We start from the raw sequence: 25,703 nt of genomic DNA, 5'->3' as shown, positions 1-25,703 counted from the left end.
TAATAAATTAGAAATTTTGAAAGCATAGAAAAAAATTGATCATGAGTATGACAATGGAATAGCAAAAAGACGCGGGTTCGAATCCCGAAAAATCCGAATTTTTTTTCTATTCTTTCAAAATTTCTCGTTTGATACGTTATCTTAAAAAGAATGTAACAATATTTGTTATTTTTTTTTTTGTTTCAAAAGTATTACGGACTGCGGTGGAACAAATATGATTTTCACGATACTATCTATCTATCTTTCGATTTGTGGAAAAAAATAATTTATAGAAGAATTTAGAAACAAAATATGTATAAGTCGACGTTAGTCCTACTTAATAAAAACAGCTTACTCTGGTGGAAATCTAAAAAAACAGGTAGGGTTCACCTCCCCGGTTTTGTGCTTTTGAAATTTCATTTCAAACTAAATAAATTTGATACATGTCTTTGAATTAATTTGATGCTTTTCTGTTTCTATGTAACAGTAGTCAATGGATCACACGGCCCATTAAAGTGAACATATTCATTTAAAAATGATATTTAGTATTCAATAAGTCTTCAAACTATAAAAGTACTTTTTAATCATCGCAAAAGTAAAAAGAACTGAATAAAAAGTGCCGCATGCAGCGACTAATTGCAAGTATATATTAAGAGGCGACATTTAATGTTTCTAAAATCGTTACTCATTCCATAAAGCGCAACAGAGATTTATCAGATTAAGAAAGATTTGGAGAAATGCTACATAACGAAATGTGACTTGATCTATTATTTTATCTAGATGAATAAGAGGAGTGAATTGTTACATAATATAAACGACTCAGAAAAATTAAAAAAGACTAAATTTAAACTACTCTAAATCTCACGACGCACAAAGGTTTGACCCCATACAGGCGCTTGCTTGGAGTTTGGACTTGATCAAAAATTTATTTCGGAGATAAAAAATAAATTAGCTTGTAAAAAAGATCAAAAAATTTATTCACCTGATTATGGACGATTATGGGTGGTTGGTTGTATTAGAAACCTGATGAGGGCAAAATTATGCAATTAATTATGCTTCATGTTATAGAATTCTACCCTGAAGTACTTGTAATTTTATTTTAATTATACCGTTTCTACCATACATGTCAAAAAATACGATAATCGATGAAAATACGATCATTTGATGAAGAATACGATAACATAGTTGGTTTTTCACTATTTCTAGATCGGATTTTTAAGAATCCTATTCTCAAACGCTTACATGGGGTAAAATCACTACGTACGACGCCGCGAGCAATTTAATTAAACTAGATATCCGATGTCTAAGTAAGTAGTTCTAAACAAAATTATCTGTTTGTGTTTGAGAAAATTTAAACTCTTCCTGGCGTCTTTCTTGGTCCACGATACTTTTATTCGAAAAAATTCAGTCGAGAACATCTTCTCCTATTTTTAACAAGCATTTATTAATTTCATCTGTATGGTATTATGACTTCGGTGCCGAAATGTAGTACCTAATACCACAAATCTACTAAATAGTTATTACCTAAGTATTTACGCCATAACTAGCATCAACTTCGACTTTAAGTACAAAACTAAAGTATATTACTTATATAATTACCAATCGTAATTTTGAACATTCAGGTGCAGTTTTTTTACTTTTTAATACTATGTTAACTAAGGGTCGGACGGTTGGACGGTATTAGCAGGATTCCGTGCTGTAGCATAGATTTCGGAAACAAACAAGAGGAGTTGATCCGACCAATCACAGGACGGTTCACAATTTTACGGGTAATGAAAATCGGACAGACTGCGAACTTTGTCGTTCCTCACACAATGACGGTTTTCTACAGATAGATTATAAAGTATCAAATAAATAATGCGTTGAATCGTGAATCATTGGGACGGTTAACAATTTTTCTATAGTTTTCAAACTCGCGATATACAATATAAACTAAGGTTGATTATAATATACGGTGACATGTACATTGTCGACTCCCCTTTCTAGTTACTTGTGAATAACATATTATCTTTAATTTCAAGTAGGTACATCTTACGAATTCACTACAGTGCATCCTGCGCAAACAATCCTTAGCACACAATGCGTTGTGGTCACAATGATAGATCCACATTGCGAAATTCTTCTTATGGCTCTAGTATCGGGACACGATGTAACTACCATAGAAAGGCCATATAGCGATACCATCAGCGCGGCCGACTTACTATTCTACTACGACACGTTGTGGCGATGAAGAAAAGCCATGACCAAACATCAATTAATTAATAATTTTAAACTCCTACAAAAAGTCGATCACAGCACCCGCCGGCCACTGCCGTGGCACGCTCATTAAATCGTTTGGTTAAGCTACGCATCGCTTCGCTTCTCGCTAACCTATTTTTAAACTGAAAACTATCTACCTAAAACAATTATACGTTTTATTTTTGTACAAGAGAATTAAATTGGTTGATATAAAAAGGCCTAACCGTCGTATTGTGTTAAAACAATAAATTCCCTTTAATTAAATATTTAAAAAACTTTAGGCAGATAAAAGTGGGAATTTTTGTCGCTATTTAATGACCGATATGATTATACGGGCAAGTAGATGATCAGCTTTCTCTGACCTACTAAACTCAGCCCTTTCCGATCCACCCATCGGAGATCGAACCCTCCTAGTTATAAGTTGACGTGCTAACTACTGGAACGACGCGTTGGTAAACAAATTACTCATGCTCAATTTAATATACGTCCAGCAACCTTCCATCTTTGTTACGCATGTGTATAATATGTACGACAGCGTTATATAACTATATATCATTGCATAAATATCATTGAAGTCAAAAGAGACATTTCCAATTAGAACAAGCTTTGTTGAAAGGCTTTAATTTAATTTTGTATTGTATTATAGAGCATATTGTTAAACAATATATAATACATAATATGACGTTTGCACTCGGGTGTAATAAATATTTTTGAAAAAAAGGTTAACTTTCTGAAAATAAAATAACTTAAAATAAATAACTTTAACCTAAATTACTATGATTATTCTGCTTTTGATGTTTATCATCTTCTAAATGTAAAATGCACGAAAATAACGTTACATTCACATTCAGACATATACAAGTGAAAAACAAAAAATGATCCAATGTGCAACAAGACAGTATTCTTCTACGATAGCCATACATACTTTTGTTCAGATTAATTTAAAGAATCACAGCGTGCCATTTAAAAGATAAATAATATCAATATCTTTCAAATGGATATGAGTAGAATGGATAGCGCCTATTTTATATATCCAGATTAAAATAGGTATTTTAACCGTTTATATTAAGTTAATAATAAAATGTGTGAGTAAAAATAAATTTAATGCATTTAAAGTATATATTATAATTTACTATAAAAGATACAATTAAATAGCCCCTGGACGTTTTCGTTCTCAACGTACTTAAACTAAATGTGAGTATTATGAATCAAAATAACTAACGTAATAAGGCCGTAGGAATGCTTTAATGCTATTGAAGTTCCTTTGAAATATTCAAAGGAACCTACGTCCTACACGAAAGACAGTAATGAAGTTACAAATGATTAATATTATAATTGGTTTCCCTATTATACTAATAATAAAGGAACCGAATGGCAAAAACTACACGTATAATATGGTCTTCTAATCGAGATTATGAATGTAAGCAAACCAATAGAGGTTCAAAACATTATTATTTGTAGAAATTTTACACGATTACTATATATACAATGACGACATAGTTAGATTAGATTTTTTTATGTATCTTATTATTTTGTATTAAGGGTCCAATAACAATTCCACTTCGAGAGTATACCTAGACAAGACTTTTAAACCACGCGGGCTGTTAAGTGTTCGAAACGTCCGTTTAAGTTTTTAATTTTTAAAATAATAAATTGTTGGAACTTTTCTGTAGTTAATATTATACATGTTTATATTTTCATTCAAATATACTGCACTCGGAAAAGATGTGCCATCCAATAACTACTTTACGGTACCATTTTACTAATATGACGGCGCCAGTGGAAAATGTACGAAGTGCAAATTCAACAGAGAGCTCATCAAATCTATAAAACCACCCATTTTCAGAATTTCCGGAAATCTTTCTAGGCAAAACTAACAGAGGAATGGACTTATACGATACGATATATATAAAAGCACTATGACACAAAAGCATTATTATTTATTGATGCCTGTATAAATGAGCACTGGAGCTTAACCTTCCCGATATGAGGAAACTGTTTAAAACAATAACATTGTTTAATGAAGTGGTATATGATAATGAGCTCTTAAACCTTTCTATTATATACATACAATAGGGTGAACCATGTAAACAACTTCCCGAGCAGAATATATCTCTATAGGAGATTTATGTTAAAAATACGTTCAGGTTCAGTGTATAAATAAGATAAAGAGTCATAAATATAAATGGCGACAGTTTGTATTAGTAGGAGTGTGAGACTAAAGATTCAAACAACTTTAATACTCTCAGTCAACTAATAACAAACTTCCGATCAAACATCATGAAGCGGGCTTCTCAGTACCTTACACAACGGAATGATCCTACCACTTCAAATAATACGTTCTAGAAGTTTAATGAAAGCAACGGAGCAGTACAATTGTATAATGATAAATACATTTCTTTTTGGACAGATTTAATTCAAATGTTGTACACTTATCAGGGATCGGTGGCAAACACATATATTACATGAGGAAAGCAGATAGTATCGCCATATTTAAATTAATCATATTTTTTTTACATACACATTACACTCTGTATCATCAATTCAACCATTAAAGCATATTTAATGATTGAATCAACTAAATTGTCTCATTTACAACAAATTGTGATATTTTAAATTGAAAGATACATTAGGAAATACAGAGTAAAGCTATAGAAAAGTGACACATGATGGCGATCGCACAACCTTGAATTTAAGCTTCTATTAATCCCCCCCAAGCATTCATCAAATAAAATTGTATGTTCTGAGAAACGCAACCCCCTATGTAACTTTTTTATGGAGTAAAGAAGTCGTCACGAACGAAATCAATAACATTTTAAAAATAAAGTAATACACTAGGTATAATTTGTCGCCTTGAATCGATCTACATTTGAGAATAGGTCATTATATTAAATAATTCACAATAGCACTCGATAGAAGACGTAGATATGAAAAAGCTAAAAGCTCTAAATAATGTATTCTTATAATCAAGTTGCATTAACTTATATAAAACATATTTCTCTTTTCTGTATTCATTTTAACTAATACAAATAACATAGGTAGTGTATTTTATTTTAATCGACGTTTATAAAATGCAAACCCTTTCCTTATATTTTATTTTCATAGTATTGAAAGAATAAGAGCGGATTGCGAATGCTGTTCATCAGTATTAAACTTTACAAGCATTTATTTGCAGAAGCGCTATCATGTTATCGAGAGGATTCATTTTAAATAGTAAAGAAAAAAACATTATGAAAAGTTTAAAATTGCTTGCCACTCATCTATGTACTATAAATTTTTTATTGAATCGATTCTAGCCGGCCTTCCCGCCCCTATAGTGTTTTATTCCATAACAAGCCCCGGATTCGTTCGGAAAAATTAGTAATGCGGGCGAATGAGTTTTAGACTATTATGCAAAACATATATAAACAAATAACGGTAAATGCGTCATACGCTCTAAGTGCAAATAACATCGGATAATAGGATAATCAGGTGTCAAATCATTGATTTCAGTCACGATCTAACAGCGACAGCGACTACGGGATGTCAAGAAATTCTTCATATTGTTTAAAGGAATAGTATATAAATGATCTACAAAAAATGCCTGCGTTTGCAAGTCACTTTTCCCTAAAACGTCTTATATCTTAATGTGTTTATTTTACTTAATTATTAAATGTTTGCGATTTAATGATATACGCATGCAACAAGTTACGCATTATCACGATGGCAACGCTGCTGAAATTGTTGTTTGAGTACCGTCAGCATAATGAAGAAAAATATAAATATATATACTGCAGATATTAAAACTCTACATATATATATATTAGAGATTCTCGTGTCACAATGTTAGTTACCATACTCCTCCGAAACTGCTGGACCGATTCTCATGAAAGTTTGGGTGCCTATCGGGCAGGTCTTAGAATCGGCTAAAATCTATTTTATTTTATACTCCTAAATGATAAGGGTAAGGCAGAACAGTCTTTACTGAGTCAGCTAGTAGTTGATAAAATTTTGTTCTAAATGCATATAATGTTTTTGTTCAACGTATTCTCTAAATATTTATATCCAGAAACAAATAGGTCTATTCCTATCATACGATAATTGTCAACACTAAAAAAGTTACCATTTGTGAGTACTATAAAACGTTATATATATATGTGAATTTGTGAGTATACAAATACACACTTTCATTGGCACTTTTCACTCATTTGTGAGTATTTGTATAGATAGTTGTGCACCGGGCTATTTTCATTTGACATTTGTATGGCCTATTTACATTTTTTTTATATAATTATTGCAGAATGCTTTTGTGGTACAAAAAAGTACATTAAATCAAAATAAAAGAAACACTACCCTCACTGCCATGCATTAGACCCAGACACGAATAAGACATTCAACAATATATTTCATACGCGTTGAATTTTGACTACTGGGTGACCAAACAGCATAACGTGATAGACGACTAATGTCATAATTTCTACTATAAGAACCTCTCAGGCAACGTGTTGGGCGAGGGTTGCGGAGGGACGGTAATTAGGGCATGTGGATTAACAGCTTTAAGGTATGACATCTGACATAAATCAGTGCTTGTGTCGAGAGTGTGCACAGCCCACGGTATTTCAAAAATGATGGAGTAAATAGTCATAATAAGTAAGAACGATAATAATTGAATAATAACATAGGAGTGTTATAAAATTGTTGAACCAAATGAATAAAATATACCAAAAAAATGAGAATGTTTCGTATAAAAATTTAATACGGAATCTTATCAAACAGAAGAGGAAGAACCCGTCAACTTTGGTGCGCTATAAATCGGACGTAAATTACTACAATAAAAAAATTAAATAAAAGATCTACGTTATGAGACCCTCTTTAAGATTAATCGGATGTAAATTTTTTGTTAAGTTTCAAGAAACAGAATAGGCAATATTTGAAAGAAAATTTGTTAACATTTTTTAACTTAGATACTTTTGATTACTTATTTAACTTATTTCTTCTACATGTAATGATAATAAGTAATAGGCACAAAGTTTTAGACGATATAATTTGCTGCTAATTATGCCTTAACAATTTTTTTCTGTAGAATTGTTAGTTTTGGAGATAAAGCGTGAAAACTCTTTGCACCACGTTTTTCGACCGCGGGCAACAGTCACGACATCAATAACTTGTAGTTAAGCTTTAACTATCCTCCCTAACGATTAAATAAAAGCCCAGAAACGCAACCTCAATGTAACATTTCAACTTTCGACTATAGTAGTTATAATTATTTTAGCAAAAACCAGAACCACATTCAATATCGTCAGAACTAGACCAAATTTAAATGGGACCACATGACAGGCACCCGCTTTCAAATTAAAAATGAATCATGAAAATCGGTTCGGCCAGAAAATTTCGAGGTAATAGACACAAAATTACTACTACTATTTGTACATGACCAAAATAAGAAAATATTAAATTAGTCGCACAATAAAGTACGGGATGTATAATGTATCTACCTTTGATTCAGATTCTAAGCAAAACAAAGTACTAACTGTAAAATTCAAAGAATCATTAAAATTTTCATAAACTAAGCTTAATGATGTTTTTAAATGTTAGTTTGAATTCAACGAAAAAAAAAATGAAGGTTTTTTGAAAAAAGAATGACATATTACATTCAACTTTAATCAACAAATATTATTATTAAACAAACACAATGAACACCAATGAGATAACCTAAAGCACTCAACAAAATGTGAGAGAATGAAACCGCTAATTCTTTTATATTGGACAGGTCACCCGATAGGATGCGACACATTGTACGCTCTACACTCAGCTACAGATACACGCAATACAATATCAAATACAATAGGGCACAACCTCTGCAAATTTACTAGGAATTCCAATAGAACAAGATTTAACTACAACCTTAAGTGTAGGTATGTGAGGACTATATTATTGTTTTTTTTTTTGCAAACAGATACGTTTTCCAATTTGAATATTTTATTAAAAAGTATCGTACGCGTGTCGTTCTACGCGCGGAGGAAGGGAACCATATAAGCACGCACAAAGTTATATTGCATTTGTGCATACACGATACACGAAAGTGCATGGTTCATGTACATTCGTGTTCGCTATTCGCCTCGCGACAAAACATTCGTACACGAATGTCGAGGCTGATAAATAATTTTTTTTAAATGTTTGTTTAAGTGTATTAAGATTGAAACCGGCGGACCGCTGGTTATAGATATGTAGATATGGATTTCTCAATTTATATACAACCTAGTAGTTCGCCCAGACTTCGCTCGTGATACATATATATATAGCCTAAATCACTCAGTAAGTTGCAGATTTACAATGGTGAACGAATTTCTAAAAAGGTCCAGCAGTTTTCACGTGAAAATGTTACAAACATACACTTGTAACATATTATTTTATAGGTCTTTGAAAAAGAAAAAAGTCGATTGCATTCGCTTGAATTTGTCATAATTGAAAAATCCGGCATTTTGTACCTATTTGGAAACATTGTTCTTTTGATGCATGAACTCACATCGTATCTTTACCAACATACGAGTCGCACAAACAGCTCCGGAAGCAGCACGCCGCATACGGCAGTCGAATAAATAATAAATGACATTTAAAACCATACAAAATGAAAAGAGAGAGATTCATAAAAAAAATATTAATGAAAAATTTCGACGTGAAATTTTTGAAACTCTAGCAAGAACACGAAACCCTTTGAGAATATATAAGTTTGAAAGCATCATAATAGCTTGGGAAAAAAAATCTCAACACCACTTTCCAGTTGGGAAAGTACCCCTAAGTAACGGAACTACTTTACATTTTCTTTCATTGACGACATGAGCAGCCAATGCGCCGCAAGTAGGAAATTTTATTGCTCAATGAAAAACAAGTTTGGTAGCCAACTGCCAGAAAGCTATAAAATTAACCAACTTTTAAAGAATGACATTTACATATTAATAAAAATTTCTTCATACTTTAAATAAATCCATACTAATCCAATAAATTCTAATGTATATCTCACTGACTGTCTGACTGACGCTCCATGCCTAAACCACAGCACCAATGTAGAACGCTTCAACAATTTTAATTCCAAAAACATCATTTTTCGTCCTTTGGGTCTTTAATGGAAATTCCAATTGCACGAATTTCAATTGAATTGAAAAAATATATATATATATTTCTATATCACTTTTCACTTTAAATTTCATGTAGTGGTAAAAATGTAAATTATATGGGGGTAAGCAATAGAAGTAATAGTTATTTATGTAAACTAGTGTTCTAGAGGAATTATTTGTTTTTGTTTGTATGTTAATAGTGGTTTCATAAAAACTTTGGGATGAATTTCGCAATTTCTTTCACCATTAGAAACTGCATCGTTATTGAGTGGCAACACACAAAAAAACTTCAAATAAAATAGGCAGGGTTTTAAAGGACAACCAATACAACCCATTTCCAGCTTTTTTTTGTTTTTGTCTTGTCTTGTGTCATTACTTCGGGTATCACGTAAAATGTAGGAAAACAATGTAGATAAGATTGAGTGTAATGTAAAGTAACATTTAGTTTTGTTTCATTGCAATCGGTTCAGTCTATCAAAAGACATTAGAATTTAAGGTATATCAGAAATAAAATTAGGGTTTTGTGTTTGGTCTCATAATTTTACGTAACGTTTTTACAAAGCGCGTAAATTGAGATAATTTTTTTTTGTTTCATAAGAATCAGTTCACTCTTTATAATATTGTTATGTCAATTAATATAATTGTAATAGTGTTTCCGAAGTAAAATATAACAGCGATAAGGATTTATCTTGAAAGATTGATGTGCGCCCATGTTTATCCACATTTTTGAGTTTAATAGGTGTTTTTGAAAAGTTTGTCTTAGAAAAGGTCTTTACTTAATAGTATCTTATATCGTTTTATATTAATAAAAAGGCTTGCAATTTGAATCAAGTGATGCTTTTCCATTCGTTAACTATACGTAGCTCTTTCACGCGTTAACAACCCCAATAACCCTTTATTGTACGCTCTAGAAAGTTCGACAAATAATGAATGTTGTCTATAATGAAGCACTAGTATAAATAAAAAAAAATGGTTTGTATCGGTATCCTCTAACAGCGCTTCGTACTAAAAAATGTTATAAGTTCCGACATTCACGCGAACAAAGTCGCGGGCACATATAGTATATAATAAAACAGTAACCAGACTACACCTGTACATGTAAAATTATTTCGTTATAAAGAGTAAATGCTGTGCAATATGAATGTTTTATATACCCCAAAAAATGGTTCGAATGAACGTACAGACAGACGAGATCAACTCATCTAAATCTTACCTCATTCTAGTGTTCTATGAAATAATAACAACACAAGCCTAATAAATATTAAAAAAAAAATTAAAAAAAACTCAGACACATCATAATCTCAATTTGAGAGATACATACGAAAAACTGAATAATTGATTATGATCAAATTTTTTTCATTAAATATACACCTATTTGTTTACACTGTATACAATTTACGATAGAAGAAATTGATAACAAAATATTATTAAACCCTAACATACACAGAATTAAACTATCTGTAAGCAGTTTTGCAAAAACCATTTCAAAAACATTATGCACTATTTCTTAAACATAAGTAAGTATCATATTATGTTTTGTGAATAGAATGGATTAAATGAACCAGGCATGCCTCTTTTAAACTATTAAAGTATTATGATGCTTTAACAAAATCAACCAAAAAGGAAAAACATTCTATAGTCAAGCACTTTTTAATAAATCCATCAAAAGCATTGAACAAATTCGTAAAAAGCATTGAATGGATTTTGATATGGTATTCATTTACTATAGTGTTTATTGAATATAAACATAAAAAATTACGAATTGAAGCTTAATATCTATTGTGGTCATAGAGTTTTATATAAAAGGAGGTCAACAATAATAATGATTTCAATTTTGAAAAACTACAGGAAAGCAAAGCCTTATAAAATCAATATCAAGTAGTATGTACCTTACATAAAAATTAACAACTGCCTAGGTTGATGTAATTCTAATATCTTGATTAATTTTTTTGCACTACACTTCACTACTATTTAACTATAATATTGTACACTTAAACATTTGGCCATCAAACATGATCAACACAAATAAAGTGTCAAATACTCACTATGTAGGCATATTGAATTTCAATTCTTACTTCTAAACAATAGTATTGGGTGTAAAGATATGAACTATATACTCATATAACTCTATGCTCTTATGATATATGTTTACATTCATTAAATAGTAAACAAATCAACCTAAACAGGACCTCACATTTACATATTATGTTTTATATATTGATAGATATAATCAGAATTTATTTTTAAATGGTTACTATACCAGATATACTACATAATACTATAATACTATACTATATATTTTATACATCTTAGTCTGGAGTATTCATTCACACAAGCCATAGTAGATGTTCTATAATTGTGAAAAGTGAAAATCCTACATTTAACTCTCAAAGGTTGTTAAAAAATACTGTGCAATGACTCATTGTTAATTTAAAAGCTTAATCAGAGAAAAATAATTAATGAGTGCTTCACACACACTCTATTATATAATGTATTTAGTAGATAAAAATATATAATGTTTTATATCTCTCAACATATCTCTGTAGCAATTTTTGTTAGAGACAGTTGTGCAAGTTTAGCATAAATGATGCATTTTCAACCTAAAAAACCAAAGAATAGGACAGCAGCTTCCGTGTTCTACCAAAAACGTTGGCAGTTTTATTATAATTTGCAGGATTCAATAATATTCAATATTTATTATAAATATAAATACCTATTTATGATATATAATTTCAATATATATCAAGTTTGAAATAATTTTATTAAAAAGCCATATTATTTTATAGTATAAGTTGTATATGTGTTACACAAACATATTATATATATCAATAAAAAACTATCAGTTTTAATGTTTTTTTTAATTCCTTCAGGTACTTAAAATTGGATCAAAACATAGAATCTTTCTTTAGATAAGGCAAAATCAATTATAAAACGAAGAATCCTCTTTCAAATTTCGAAGAATAATAACTCCCTATTGTATAGAAAAATTACTGAATAATAACTCCCTATTGAATTTTTAAACTATTTTTGTATTGAAATAAGCAAGTACATCTTTAAAAAAATGTATATTATATATAAATTGCAAATCCCAGTTTGATTCGTATGAGATATATAATGAATATACGCTAATAATTTGTTGCATAACTAATATGATTTAAAGAACAATATAACTAATAATTTCATAAATTTAAATGTTAAACTTTCATGCCTACACTGTGTTAGCAAATTGGATAGTATTTGGTACAAAGATGATTTTAAACCTGAAAGGGTGAAGATCAATACAACGAGGACATAGGACAACTTTATCTCGTGAAATTCATTGCGAATAGGAACGATGCAGTTAAAACCTCTATATTTTTTTCCTGTGACCACATGCGAGCAACTCTGGACAGAAAACTACTATTTAATATGAAAATCTAATGAATATATTTTAGGAGACCTAATCCTTTTCTTTATTCTCCTTATTGTATTTTTTCACTTTTCCTTCAAGGTTGGCAATCAAATTGCAGAGACATAAGGCCTTTGTACATGTTCATGGATTCTGATGGTCGGTATCAACAGACGACCCACTATTTTATACTGATTTAAGGGTACAACATCATGTTTGTTAAATTCATTCTAAATACACTGGGATCTATTTACGAAGGTGTTTGGCATCCTTAAAAATATTAGTTAAATTTTATTTCTGATATGCTCACGCTAACTATTAAAATATGCAAAATAAGATTAAATTGCCACGATTACTTATTTCTATATAGACATTTTTCTTAAAACATTCATATTTGTTATATATGTGTATATATATATACATTTTTATTTTAAGTTTCACACAAATTTATTGATGGTCATCATCAAGTAGTAATATTATATCTATTGACCAAAAATGTTGTTTAACTATGAAGAATTAACTAAGAGGATTTCTTTTGGTCTTGAAAATATAAGTGAAAAGACTTGCAAATATAACAAATAATTTTGTAAAAAAAAAAAATAATCTTTAATAATTTAGGTGTTTCGTTTTACCACTTTTTTGTGAAAAAACAAACATCACTAGTAACTGCATGGTCAGTGACCTTTGTCTTATCTGCTAAAGATTTTTAATGGCCCAAATTTTTGAGATCACGAAGCACGCAAAAGTACGTCTACTCATTAAAAGGCTTAAATTAAATAATGGTAAAGTATTCCGAATGTCCCTTATTCAAGAGTTTTGATTGTGAAAATATACGAAATTCGATTATTTGCGAAACTAAAAAAGGGTACGCACCCTACATACCTCGGAAATATTCCGTATAATATTAGTAAAATATACGAAAAATTTATAACAAACCCATAAAAACAACGAAATAAACAATAATATACCAATTTATATTAGTAATTTGAACTTTAAAAGCAAAAAGGCATTATGATGAAAGCTATAGCTACTCGTATTATATAGTTGGTACCATGCACGTAGCAGTAAAATATGGAGGATGCATAATATACGAAATGGTCTAAAAACCTTTCGAACCAGACTATATTCACATAAATGTATACAGTTATTCACCATATAACGTTTCTTAATGATTTATTATTATTGTTAGTGATAAAAGACATGTTTCACAAAGAAATGCTTTCATTTTCGATAAAATTGTACCGCCCTATGCCGATGTTGATGTAGCGTTTTATTTCAACTTACCTCAACGAAGAATGACATATTCCACACAAAAAAATAAATATTAACAAACAAAGATTCAAACTATATGAAAATGTTCATAAAATAATATAGAATTTAGTTAAGTTTCACAATTTTTTTCCACAAAACAATAACACTACGCGCAATACTATCGCACCACCACTCTGAAGTTGTTGACATCGAAATCAATACAGCCAACATAACACGAAATAAAATAGTTCCCAAATCAATTTAGATATTCAAATATTTAGTGAAAATGATACATATATAGGTATTTGATTTTTTTTACTAGTCCAGATATTTATTTTTTTATAAAGTCTACGTTGAAATTAGAATCGACGCCGAATCTCATTCCAACAAACTTTTTGTACGCATGTCCCACACGTATTGATTTTTTATTTCATACAAACTTTAGGAGAATTTAGTTTTGCTCAGCACTGACAGCATAAGATGAATATTTTTATTACACTGATGCATGGAAAATAATATTATGGAAATATACAAACGCATTCATACATATTAATAATTGTTACATTAAAGTCGTAGGTAGTGGGTTATATTTTAAAGCAACCCAAATAGCATATATAATTACAAAATTGTTACTTTAACAATATCAAACATTCGTAGATCTGCAACATGGCTAAATTATTTGAATCGACATTTAATGCTCCTATATTATAATGTCTGTATAAATAAAGTAGTAAGTCCTAATCTAGGTATAGATTAGGGCTTACTATTTTATTGTAACTGTGCTTTTTTATTATTGTAAGAATATCAGCAAGTTTCCACAGAAGGTAAGTATAAGTTAGGTTACACACCAACGAAACGAACATTTTGTAACAATTTTTTTAAGAGGCTAATTTTTTTTCAAAAGCACTTTTTAGAGCTCTCCAAAATCTGGAATAGGTTCCTACTTGGATACTAATTGGACAACATTTAGTCGGCGCGAATACTTAAATAACAAAATATCGTTACTTAAAAGATGTTATGTTTTAGAAAATTTAGTTATATAATTAATTATGAATGTTTTGTAGGGTACAATAATAAACCAATATTAAATATTAACACATTAATAAGTGTAATTTGTGTAATTTGAACTTCTAGTGACATTTCACGCATATTGTTCCAGTATATCTCAAGTTGAATTTACATTGTGTGTCTTTAATACGTATTATTTTAAACAGGGCATAAATTTAATTAATGCTCAATATAATAAATATTTTACAAAAAAATGCCTATATGTATACTCTTTTAAGAGATTTCTATAAAAAAATTGATAAAAATCTAATTCATTAGGTACCCTAGTTGTCTTATTCCAAGCAAAATTAATTGATTTGAAGAAGACTGATAATAATAATCATTACCTACCACTCTATTACATTCATATCTAAAGTCACAATAGGTCTGTACCTATCATTCCTAAAATACTCTAAACACCTATTCTCTATGAATTTCCATTGTCCGCAATTGTGTTATTGGCTAAATGTCAAACTATAATGTCATTTATTATTGACAATTGACATAGAATTTTCACAATTGATCTATGTCAATACTCAAAAGTTCATATAAAAATGAGAGATCTTGTTCACCCGTGTAATTTTCGTCTAATTACCGACTCATTTTCGTTGAATTAATTTAATATAGTATTCAACGTAGTTTAAATATTATCTGGAAACCTGATATAGATAATTTTATATTACAATAAGGGAATGTAGTTTTGAAAATTATAATACAATGTGTAAAATTCAGCTTTTCTATGTTCGATACTTATTAATAAATTGAATTAATGCAGCGTACAATGAGATACTGTAAATTGTTTAAAAATATTTTTGCCATGGGTATTACAATAAGTGTAATTTGGTTTTTGTTTTCCTGGACCAGCGTTGAATTATTAAGGCAAGTTTATGAACTCCTTTTTATATATATGGTTTTGGGAACAATATTTGTTATAAGTATTTACTTATTTGCATATTCTCCATACTTTTATAAAGCAGTATGCATTGTGATCTTAACACTAAAAGTATTATGTATTACTCATATAATGTTGTTTTGTTATTTCCTTGTTGATTTGGATTATACTGCTACTTGCGGATTTCCTGTGGATTGAATTGTTTAATTTCTGAATGGTATTATTAATAGGGCAGTGGTTTTGGCGAGCATGGACTTTATGAAATAGACAAAAATGTATTTCCTATGATTTGCATGGACGGTGTTATTGTAAATTTCATTATTAGTTATATCTAGTTTATTTTGTAATAAGTATTTTTTAAGCATTATTACATGACTAGGAATTTTATTATGAACTGAAAAAAATTTAATTCAGCATAAGTTTTTGTTTGAAGATTTGAAGTTAGCGCAATCTAAAAAAAGCCCCCTCAATTTTTTTTTATACAGAACTCTTTTAAGATATGCTAAAAAACAAGTTAAATACCAAATAATACTAACAAATAGTATTCAAATCTCTGAGATTGCACATTACAATTGTTGTAGATGTTGTTACTATTTTCGCATTAGCAAATGACCACACTACTATAGTATCTTTGAGAAATTTAAGAAACAAATTCATCATCAGCCCTCATGTTCCCATTGATGGGACACAGGTCTCGTATGAGGGTTCAGGCCATAATCCACCACGCTGGCCATGTGCGGGTTGGCAGATGTCACATGTCGTTGAACTTTTGATTCTTGGACATACTGGTTTCCTCACAATGTTTCCTTCCCCTTTTTAAGCAGTGGTGATGTTATCTATATCTATTTATTCCTGCACACTCGCCCGGTCTCAAACCCCGACTTGTCGATTTTGAAGTCCGAGGTTATCTAATTGGTTGAGTGTAATTGTGACAAATGTTTGTCTACCTGTATTTTGTTTCGTATAGTGAAGGGCATCCTGCCAACTTGTTTCCGAACCTTAAGTGGCCCTTACCTTGAGTAGGGTACATAGCTTTTGATCGTTGTAGGTGGTTGTAGTCACAGAATAGGTTTGTATTTATTCTTTTTTATTGGTGCAAATGAAACATAATCAATCAATCATCCAGTGCTTGCTGGGTTGGCTAGGAATTTATGTATAATTAACAATAGACAGTGAGTATCTTATTTTCATTTATCAATTCTGATATTATGCAGTTACTGGCAGAATCGTACAAAGCAAAATTGCCATTAACTAAAAATGGAATTGAACGTTATGCAATATGTCTTGCGTCTGCTAGGTGATTTATAGTAATTAAATAATCCAGAGACGCTTTTACTTTGCACTTGTTTTTGATTTTATAACCTGCATTTCAAATATTATAATGTTGAATTATATTGTCTTTGTTTTTCTTAATGTGGGAACTTGGGCACTTATTAGACCAGCTTACACTGGGGAAGCTATTAGGTATTGGTACTGCATAGGTGAAGTACCACAGAGGATTGGCTTAAAATAGTAGCATGCAAATACTACTGCAGCCGTTTCGTCACCCTACCCAGTCTATTCTTACTTTCTCTTGTCTATTATTTCTTTATCCTCTGAAAAGTACAATGTTCCTATAAACTGGTAACACATTTGCAAAGACGTTATCTCTACAATTTTTTTTTTCATTGGCAATCAAAATCAAATCTTAGATGACAATTTTTAAATACCATTAAATAATATAAATATTGTCAACTATGCCCACTCACCACAATTTCTTTTCATTAATTTTAAATTATCATATGTTCAGTGTGCAATAGTGTTTTATTTTTGTTTCCAGTTTATCATCATTGGATACTAGAAGCATTCCAATTGCTGTGAAGAACAAGCTATGCCATTTGAATTACAATGATGAGCGCCAGCATATTACCAACAGCACCGACTTAAAGATGATATACTATGTAACTCCAACATACCCTCGGCCGGAGCAGGTGCCTGAACTCACTAGGCTTGCATATACACTTATGCATGTACCAAGGCTACATTGGATTGTAGCTGATGACCAACCTATTTGTTCTGAAGAAGTCTCTAAGATACTTAGGTAAGTTCAAACTTATTTTCATCATATTTTTTTTAAATTAATGTCCTTGCGATATGTATTCATAAATTCCATAAAAACAGTATAAAGGGGAATGTGCGATGGAATGTATAAATTTTGCACAATAATTTAAAAACCACTTCATTAATGCTGTAAGAAATGCTTGTAATAAATGATAATAATTCATGTGACGTGAAAATGTACATAGATTTTTTTAAATAGACAGTTTAATATAATATTTTTATACATGCAACAATTAGGTATATGTTTGAATATATAAAGTATACATGTTTTTTTCTAAAATCCTGTCCGCATTTTTATAAATTTTAATGGCTAGTACACAATTTACTGATAGATACCAAACCCTATCTTTTAATTTTTATCTAGATATATATTATTTATGAAACCTAAGGTTAATAATTCTAAAATACATTAAATAAGAAAAGCTTAGTTATTATAGAAATTTTATAAAAACTATCTTTTTTAGACGAACAGGCCTGCCATATACTCATCTGTCTAGTCCAAAGCCATACTTATACAAAGGAACTAATTTCCCTCGTGGAGTATCTAACAGACGTGCAGCACTGACTTGGTTACAAGAGAATGTGAATGAAGGAGTCCTCTACTTTGGGGATGATGATAACACAGTGGACCTACAGCTGTTTGACGAAATTAGACTGACCAAGAAGGTGTCAATGTTCCCTGTGGGTCTGATTGGTGATTATGGTGTTTCTTCCCCTGTTGTGAAGGATGGGAAGGTATCTTCTAATGTTATATTAATTGTAGTAAAGGTATTTAAGTTGAAAGTAAATGAAAGTGAAATAAGAAAGATTGTAAATGAATGTATTCTCAGTAATAATTTTTTTATACATATGTTTAATCAATTTTTTGATCCTTAATAAAGTATTTTTTGAAATTCTTTTCTGGACTAAAACATTAATAAAGCTATGTATTTATCCTTCCAGGTTGTTGGTTTCTTTGATTCCTGGCCCGGATCTAGATTATTTGCTGTTGACATGGCTGGGTTCGCGGTGAACATCGAGTACCTGAAACCATCGGCTAACATGCCATATATCGCTGGGCATGAAGAGGACAGATTCCTAGTTAGCATTGGCTTGAAAATGGAAGATATAGAGCCACTGGCCGCAAACTGTTCCCGGGTACTGGTCTGGCATACGAAAACTGTTAAGTATAAAAAGCCTATTTTAAAACTGGATATTAAAAAACTCGATAGTGTTCCTGCTTATAGAAATTTCGCGAATTTGCTTAAAGAAACAAATAGGCTCGGCATGGCTGCTATCAGCGAGACTAATGGGACTAAACCTTATATAACAAGGAATAGGAAATCGTATGAAACACTAGCTGGTCTAGAATAAATCACGTGTTTATCCAAAATAATCTAATCTTAGCCAACGTTTATGTTACAGCAGCTAATGCAGTACATAATACTATAATAGATTTGAAAACGAATATATTTCAGGTCTTAAGCTTTTTGCCTATTCTAGTACAGCAAAATTATATCAAGCACAATAATAGGTAATGCTGTGTGTACTGATGGAACTATATTATATTTATATATGTATTATGAAAATAGTCCATCCAAAATATTGTGCTTTGATTGCATTGGTTTTCATATATATATTTATAAGTATTATTCTTAACTCTAGAAAATTACCATATTATTATATTACACATTACCTTCTATACCGATCAGATATTTGTTTGTAGATAAGTAGATAGGTTGTGTGAACATAGATCTAATAGGAATAAATTATAAACAGTGAAATCAAGTGTGATGTTAGATAGGTTTTCAAATATGTATTTATACAATAAGGTCCCTTTTCTCTTATACTAGTCTGATATACACTAAATTAATTTTGTTGTGTACTATAGAACAATGGCAAAGATATTTTTTTAAATGAATAGTTATCAAGGGACTTAATGTAGTCTTTTTTTGATTTGTATTTAACATTAGCTGACTCATCCAACTTTTGTTCAGTTGGCCCGAACTATTTAATGGGAGAAGGTTAAATAGTCGTTAGGTTTTCTTAACATTTTTTATTTATTTTAACAATGTTCTAAACTACGATATTATATTAGGACTACATAAATATAATTGGTATGAATATATCCAATATATCTACCACAACAGTTCTAATTATATTGATCATTGAAGAATAAGATAGTTCTTCTAATAATTATTGTTAACATATAATATAATTGCATGAAAATATTAAAATGTTTTATAATGGCATTAAAATTATTCTAATTTTGATTCCTATTGAACTTATATTTAGGCATTTTAATGAGATTGATTTTTTTGTATTTCAATTGAAATTGAATTCAATTGAATTAACAAATATATATACAACTTATTATCATTTGTAAAATTGTATGATCGAAAATCTGGTTAAGGGCAGCTCGGGTGTAAAATTGGAAACTCAGTAGTCAAATTGACTTTTTCGATAACATTGTGATAGCTGTGTCCATGATTGAACATTTTTTTATTTTTTGTTGTCTCAAACTGATAATTGATATGAATCTCATAAAATCTTTGTTATTGAGAATGTTTTGCTCAGTTGTAGGTACGACTTGCAGCATTTACACATGCCATGAATTATGTGATAGTCTTACATCTTATTGTAAATTATTTCCTTGCGTTTGGTTATACAAAAATTGTTATGGAACCCTTCAAATCGATTTTCTTTGAAATCAATATCGAATGGTGGAATACTGGTATAACAATACGCTTGATGGTTTAATTCAGTTTGTAAGAAAACATCTATTTTATTCGAAGGGTGATTATCGAATCTAAATAAACAAAAATTACGATAACTATCTGTTGTACGTACAAGTGAATAATCCAGTCTATAGCCACCTTTAAAATTCTTATTTAATTTGACGACTTTATTTAACATTTTTATTTTTCGTTCTAATACGCTAAATCCACAAGGGCGGTCGACAGGTCTGTTGGCATAAGCGCCTGTTAACTAAATGTTATGTGTTACATTTATATAATTCTTGTCATCATATCAGATAGACCACCATACGATTATTATCTTGACATTTTTTGCGTGGTCTAAGAATTTATTTTGCTTTCTGAAGGATCATTTCGTTTAGACCACTTTTCTATCTTTCATTCTTTCATCCCCATAGTCTATAAAATAGACATCAACAGCACGGCATCAATTAATTCTGATTTTAATTCGTATTACCGAAAATACACAGTAAAACTGAAGGAAAGCTAAGTCAAAGCACTTAAAACTGTGACCAATCATTATTTTTATGATTTTACAGAGAGGCTGTATACTTTAGATGTGTTTTTGTGAAATTACAATAAACGTTTTTTATTATTCTCAATATATATTTGTATGGCCATATGCCACAAGAAAATACGCTCACCAGAAGTTATTTTGCGAGCTATATTTTGCGTCCCACATATTGTTTTATGGGAATATTTTTCAGTATGTTCTTTCGTCTAAAATAATGGTGACCGCTAAATGATTCAGTCCAAATGTTTACTGTTCCTTATTCTTAATGTTCTATTATACAGGAATGTTATGTACCTTTTCCCCAAATAATGTTTTTCGAAATTTGAGTTTTCACAACTGACAAACGCGTCAAGTAATTTTTATTTATTTAAAATAAAGCGCAGAATTTGTTAAAACGAGCTTAATGTCAAGCTTTATTGAACACAATACTCTATTTTGTGGAACTTCTAGTTAGAAATTGATCTGAATTTTGTTGCATAGCAATAGACAATATTATTATTTATCACCTACACTATTAATCTCAATTTTAGTGCAATAAAATTTTTATTTTAGTTTATATAACCTACTAAAAACTACGTGTTTTAAATATGTATTCTGTAATCATACAGTGCAATATTTTGTAAAACATCCAGTGAATTTATATTTGTAACAATAACCTAAGTTTGTTGACCTTATTATAAGTTCACATTTTAAGTTTAAAGGGTGTTGTTGTGTTGAAAATAGGTGGAATATTATTTTAACTTTAGCTCTTTTTGGGCTTGTAATGAGCAAGCCTAGCTTTTATCTTTTTGTCTATGTTACTTTATTCTTTAATTTATTGATCTCTTTTAGTGATATTATTAGAAATGCAACGTGCATTGCAAAAGAACTAAAACAAGAATAAAAGCCAGCAAACTATCATTATTTGTATTTAGTTTCTGTCGGGTAACACGTGTTGTGATATATGTTTTATAATTGGAATCATTGGAAATATTATCTGATATCCGATATTTAATGTTATTTGTAAATATTTAATTTTAATCTTGTGCAGTGTTGCGACCAATTAATTGTAAAAGATTTGACGTAACATGCGACCAATGTATGAACAATAAATTAAGGACAATTAATGCATGTAAATTAAAGGTACATACGTTTATTAGGTATGTGCAATTATTTTATTGTTATATTAATGTTATGAAGAACTTAAATTGTTAAAAATTCGTCAGATTTTTAATTTCTCAAATATATTATTATTTATGTACAATAAAATGAATTATCTTTCACTATGTTAAAACAATTACTGACACTATGTCATAAATAATAATGGAAGACGCACAATTAAGATCATAAATTTGCTCAGTACTTGCATTAACTAACATATTAGGGATAAAATATGTGGAAATATTTATATAGAAGGTACTTTTCGAAGATTACTGTGTTCATTTTTTTTCTAATTATTTAACACAAAAACCATTAAGGCTATGAATTTACAGCCATTTAATATATTACGGTTGCCATTACATATTCGAAGTCCAATTTATATATAGGTAACTATAATTATGAAAACACAGTGGTACTTATAAAGGTCTCTACAAAGGTTGATTGTGCATATTATTTTAAATACGGAAGCTTTAGTATTGTTCGTTGTGCCTCTTTTGTTGTCAGATGTTTTATTCTTAAATGATAATTAAATAAGTTGCAGTTTTAATTTGTAGTTACACCTGTAGGTTGCTAAAATTAAACTTATATTAACAAAGCTATGTTAGAGAATAGTTCATTGTCAAGGTATTAAGAGAGACAAATTTGTATCGATAAAGTGCTCTCGAAATGAAAATAGAAGATTTAATAAGTACCATGATGAATCCACTACATTAAGTACTATTATTGCCAATGGTATAACAAGTTTTGTTGACGTACATATATTGTGTAGTTTTTTGGTGTAGGTTGATTCATAGCTTGTCTAGTTTATTTTGTATCTTGCCGTTGCTTAGAGAACATAATAAAGATCTTTTCTCTAATTTTTTCAAGCAATATACAATTAGTAGGGCGATTATTTAAGCGTGTTAATACACACTGCCACGCATCGCGCTGCAAGCTGCGTATCAACGCACCTTCGCACGTACTTGCAGGAGTGCGGATCTGCATCATCGTGCGGGTTCTGAACGCGCTCACGCGCATTTTGTAGATTCACGGCGGCATTTGACTCTTTAATTGAAAGTCGCCGCTGCTCTTCCGAATCACATTCAGTCAGGGTTTTTTTAGTTTTTGTAGTTTGCGTGATGTGAACGAACGCGCGTGAATGCGTTTTCTGTGTGTTGGACTGGGCGTGTTTTCTATACTGTAAATGGAGAATTAACAAGCAACGTTAAAACACGCGTTCACACGCTGCGCTGCGAGGTGCGTGGCATTGTGTTAATCGTCTAAAATGTACTCTTAAAGGGTTATGATTATTGTTAATTGACTTTGTTTGTTAAAAATACACTAGTAATACGTATATGTAAAAGTATACAGATATAATATAATTATGTTTTTACACAGAATTTTTTTATTTTGCAAGAAAATAGGATTTTAGTGAATTTGTTGTCTAATAAATGTCGTTGACCACGGGCGTAGTCAGATTTTAGTTTCGGAGAGGTTCATGAAAATATTACAGCCAAAAGTATACCAAAGTATACATAATATAACCCATACGTTTTAAAAAAAGGATAATCAGAAATATTTTTGTTTCTAATTATTTTAATTATTTCGGATAGGGCTTCTATTCCCTGTAACTTTGTGTATCTTCTCCACTCTGTCTACGCCCCTGTCGCCGAACATTACACTATTAAATTAGGGCCATAGATAAGTAATAATGACTATAAAATAGGTATAGTGTGTAATTTTTCCGTGTTACCAAAAATAAAAAAAATCATGAAATATTATGACTTTTATTTTAAAAAGATACTTTAATCTCAAATACAAAAATATAATACACATAACTTTGGTGGGCTATTGATTTCCTTTTAATTCATTTAGCTTGGCTTTGTGGGCGGGTAATTCAACATCGTCCCAATGTAAAGTGATCTTATCAAAATATCTGCAAATAATAGAGAAAGAATAAATAACGTTTAATGTAAGATATTCATTTAAATTTAAATGTCGCTTTCATTTATATTTACATTGTTATTCACTGCAGTATACCATGTCTATCAATAGCTATGAAACCTGATGTATTAATAAAGTTGTCCTTTATATCCTTTTTTATCCAAGAGAGTGGACATTCAACTACGCTAAACTTATCCTAAGGTAAACATTAATCGATATTATATACAAATGAATATAATACCTAAATCTAATCGTTTTACGTAAATATCCTTGACACAGACTTGTATATCATTGCAAGTATTAATACGTTTATTTATTTACTAATTATATAATAAGTGAGTGCTAATTGTACGATACTGCCAGTATGGGGAATATCTCTTAAGACTGCATTGTTAATTATTTCACAAGGTGATTTATTCTAGTTATTTATAGGCTTTACATTATTAATTATGTATATATGAGAACCAAATAACACAAAATCCACTGACATAATTTAAATACATTTTCCTTACCTCATCTGAACCTCGGCTAATATTTTCTTTTCGTGATCTGTTAAACCTTCCTGTAAGACTCCAAGGGTGTCCACCATTTGTTCCATGCTGTAGAAACCACAGATATTCGTGTCTATGCCTGGTTGGTTTAATGTAAACCAAGTGGCTATTCTAGCTAGTTCTACATTATGTTCCTGTAAATAATAATAATTCTTAATATATTTGTGGGGGTTTCAAACTCGTAGTAACAACTAAGTAAGAAGGATAAAACGTAGTTGTGTCTTTAAAATAAGTCGACAGATATAATAAACATATTATACTTTAATTAATTCCCTATAATTTATAGAGGAGCGTCTGTCTAATCCAATTTTTTAAGTATTTTTAAATGTTATTGAAACACGTAGATATATACTTTAATTTCGATAAGAGAAACGAGTGGACATTTTCTTGTTGTTTATAAACATATATATGTTTATATTTTTATGTATTCATGCCCGCTAATTTTTTATTAAACAAATTTATTTTGTATTTACCTTACAAAATTCTGAGGCTTTCTTACAAATAGCTTTAATATCATCGCTTGCTGGATGCCAGGGTTGAGGGCCTTTGTTGGTAAGCAGCCCCATACCTGTCGCCGCTGCGTTAATTATACCAATTCCTTTATCCTGAAAAAAATTGGGCGGGTATATAATTACGCAAGTTATGTGATAATTATATGTAGAATAAATACATTTATGATTAAGATAGTGAGATTTCTACAAAATGCTTAAACATGTATGATTAAGTATTTATCTGAGAAAGTATTTATGTGAATATTCATTGTCAAGCTTTAATCTAATAGACTACAGGCCCATGTTGAAAAAATTACGGGTCATTTGAACCACCAGGTGACCTATCTAGAACGATATAAG

At 30.2% G+C, this 25,703-nt stretch overlaps 3 protein-coding genes across 6 annotated transcripts in view; 1 reads left to right on the top strand and 2 right to left on the bottom strand.

Moving 5' to 3' along the window:
• The window catches only part of LOC119835539, a 33,438-nt gene extending 19,262 nt beyond the window's left edge, over positions 1 to 14,176 (bottom strand). For all 4 annotated transcript variants that reach the window (XM_038360434.1, XM_038360435.1, XM_038360436.1 and 1 more), the window contains exon 1: positions 13,984 to 14,176. The gene's annotated coding sequence lies outside the window, so the exon portion shown is untranslated. The remainder of the gene's footprint in view (positions 1 to 13,983) is intronic.
• Positions 14,177 to 15,519: 1,343 nt separating this feature from the next.
• On the top strand, positions 15,520 to 23,468 carry LOC119835557 (galactosylgalactosylxylosylprotein 3-beta-glucuronosyltransferase S-like). The gene is made up of 4 exons (XM_038360461.1): positions 15,520 to 15,876; positions 17,709 to 17,969; positions 18,454 to 18,724; positions 18,932 to 23,468. The coding sequence occupies exons 1-4, from the start codon at positions 15,767 to 15,769 to the stop codon at positions 19,340 to 19,342; spliced, it is 1,053 nt and encodes a 350-aa protein (XP_038216389.1). The 5' UTR covers positions 15,520 to 15,766; the 3' UTR covers positions 19,343 to 23,468.
• Positions 23,469 to 24,135: 667 nt separating this feature from the next.
• The window catches only part of LOC119835556 (L-galactose dehydrogenase-like), a 6,163-nt gene continuing 4,595 nt past the window's right edge, over positions 24,136 to 25,703 (bottom strand). The window contains exons 5-7 of the mRNA XM_038360460.1: positions 25,326 to 25,457; positions 24,814 to 24,986; positions 24,136 to 24,293 (exon numbers count right to left, since the gene is read on the bottom strand). Of these exons, the coding sequence (XP_038216388.1) occupies positions 24,206 to 24,293; positions 24,814 to 24,986; positions 25,326 to 25,457 (393 nt within the window). The 3' untranslated portion in view covers positions 24,136 to 24,205. The remainder of the gene's footprint in view (positions 24,294 to 24,813; positions 24,987 to 25,325; positions 25,458 to 25,703) is intronic.

Source organism: Zerene cesonia, chromosome Z (genome assembly GCF_012273895.1).
Source record: "Zerene cesonia ecotype Mississippi chromosome Z, Zerene_cesonia_1.1, whole genome shotgun sequence".
NCBI classification, from domain to species: domain Eukaryota; kingdom Metazoa; phylum Arthropoda; class Insecta; order Lepidoptera; family Pieridae; genus Zerene; species Zerene cesonia.
The sequence above is the reverse complement of the archived record's forward strand: the minus strand, read 5'-3'. Positions and strand labels throughout refer to the sequence as shown.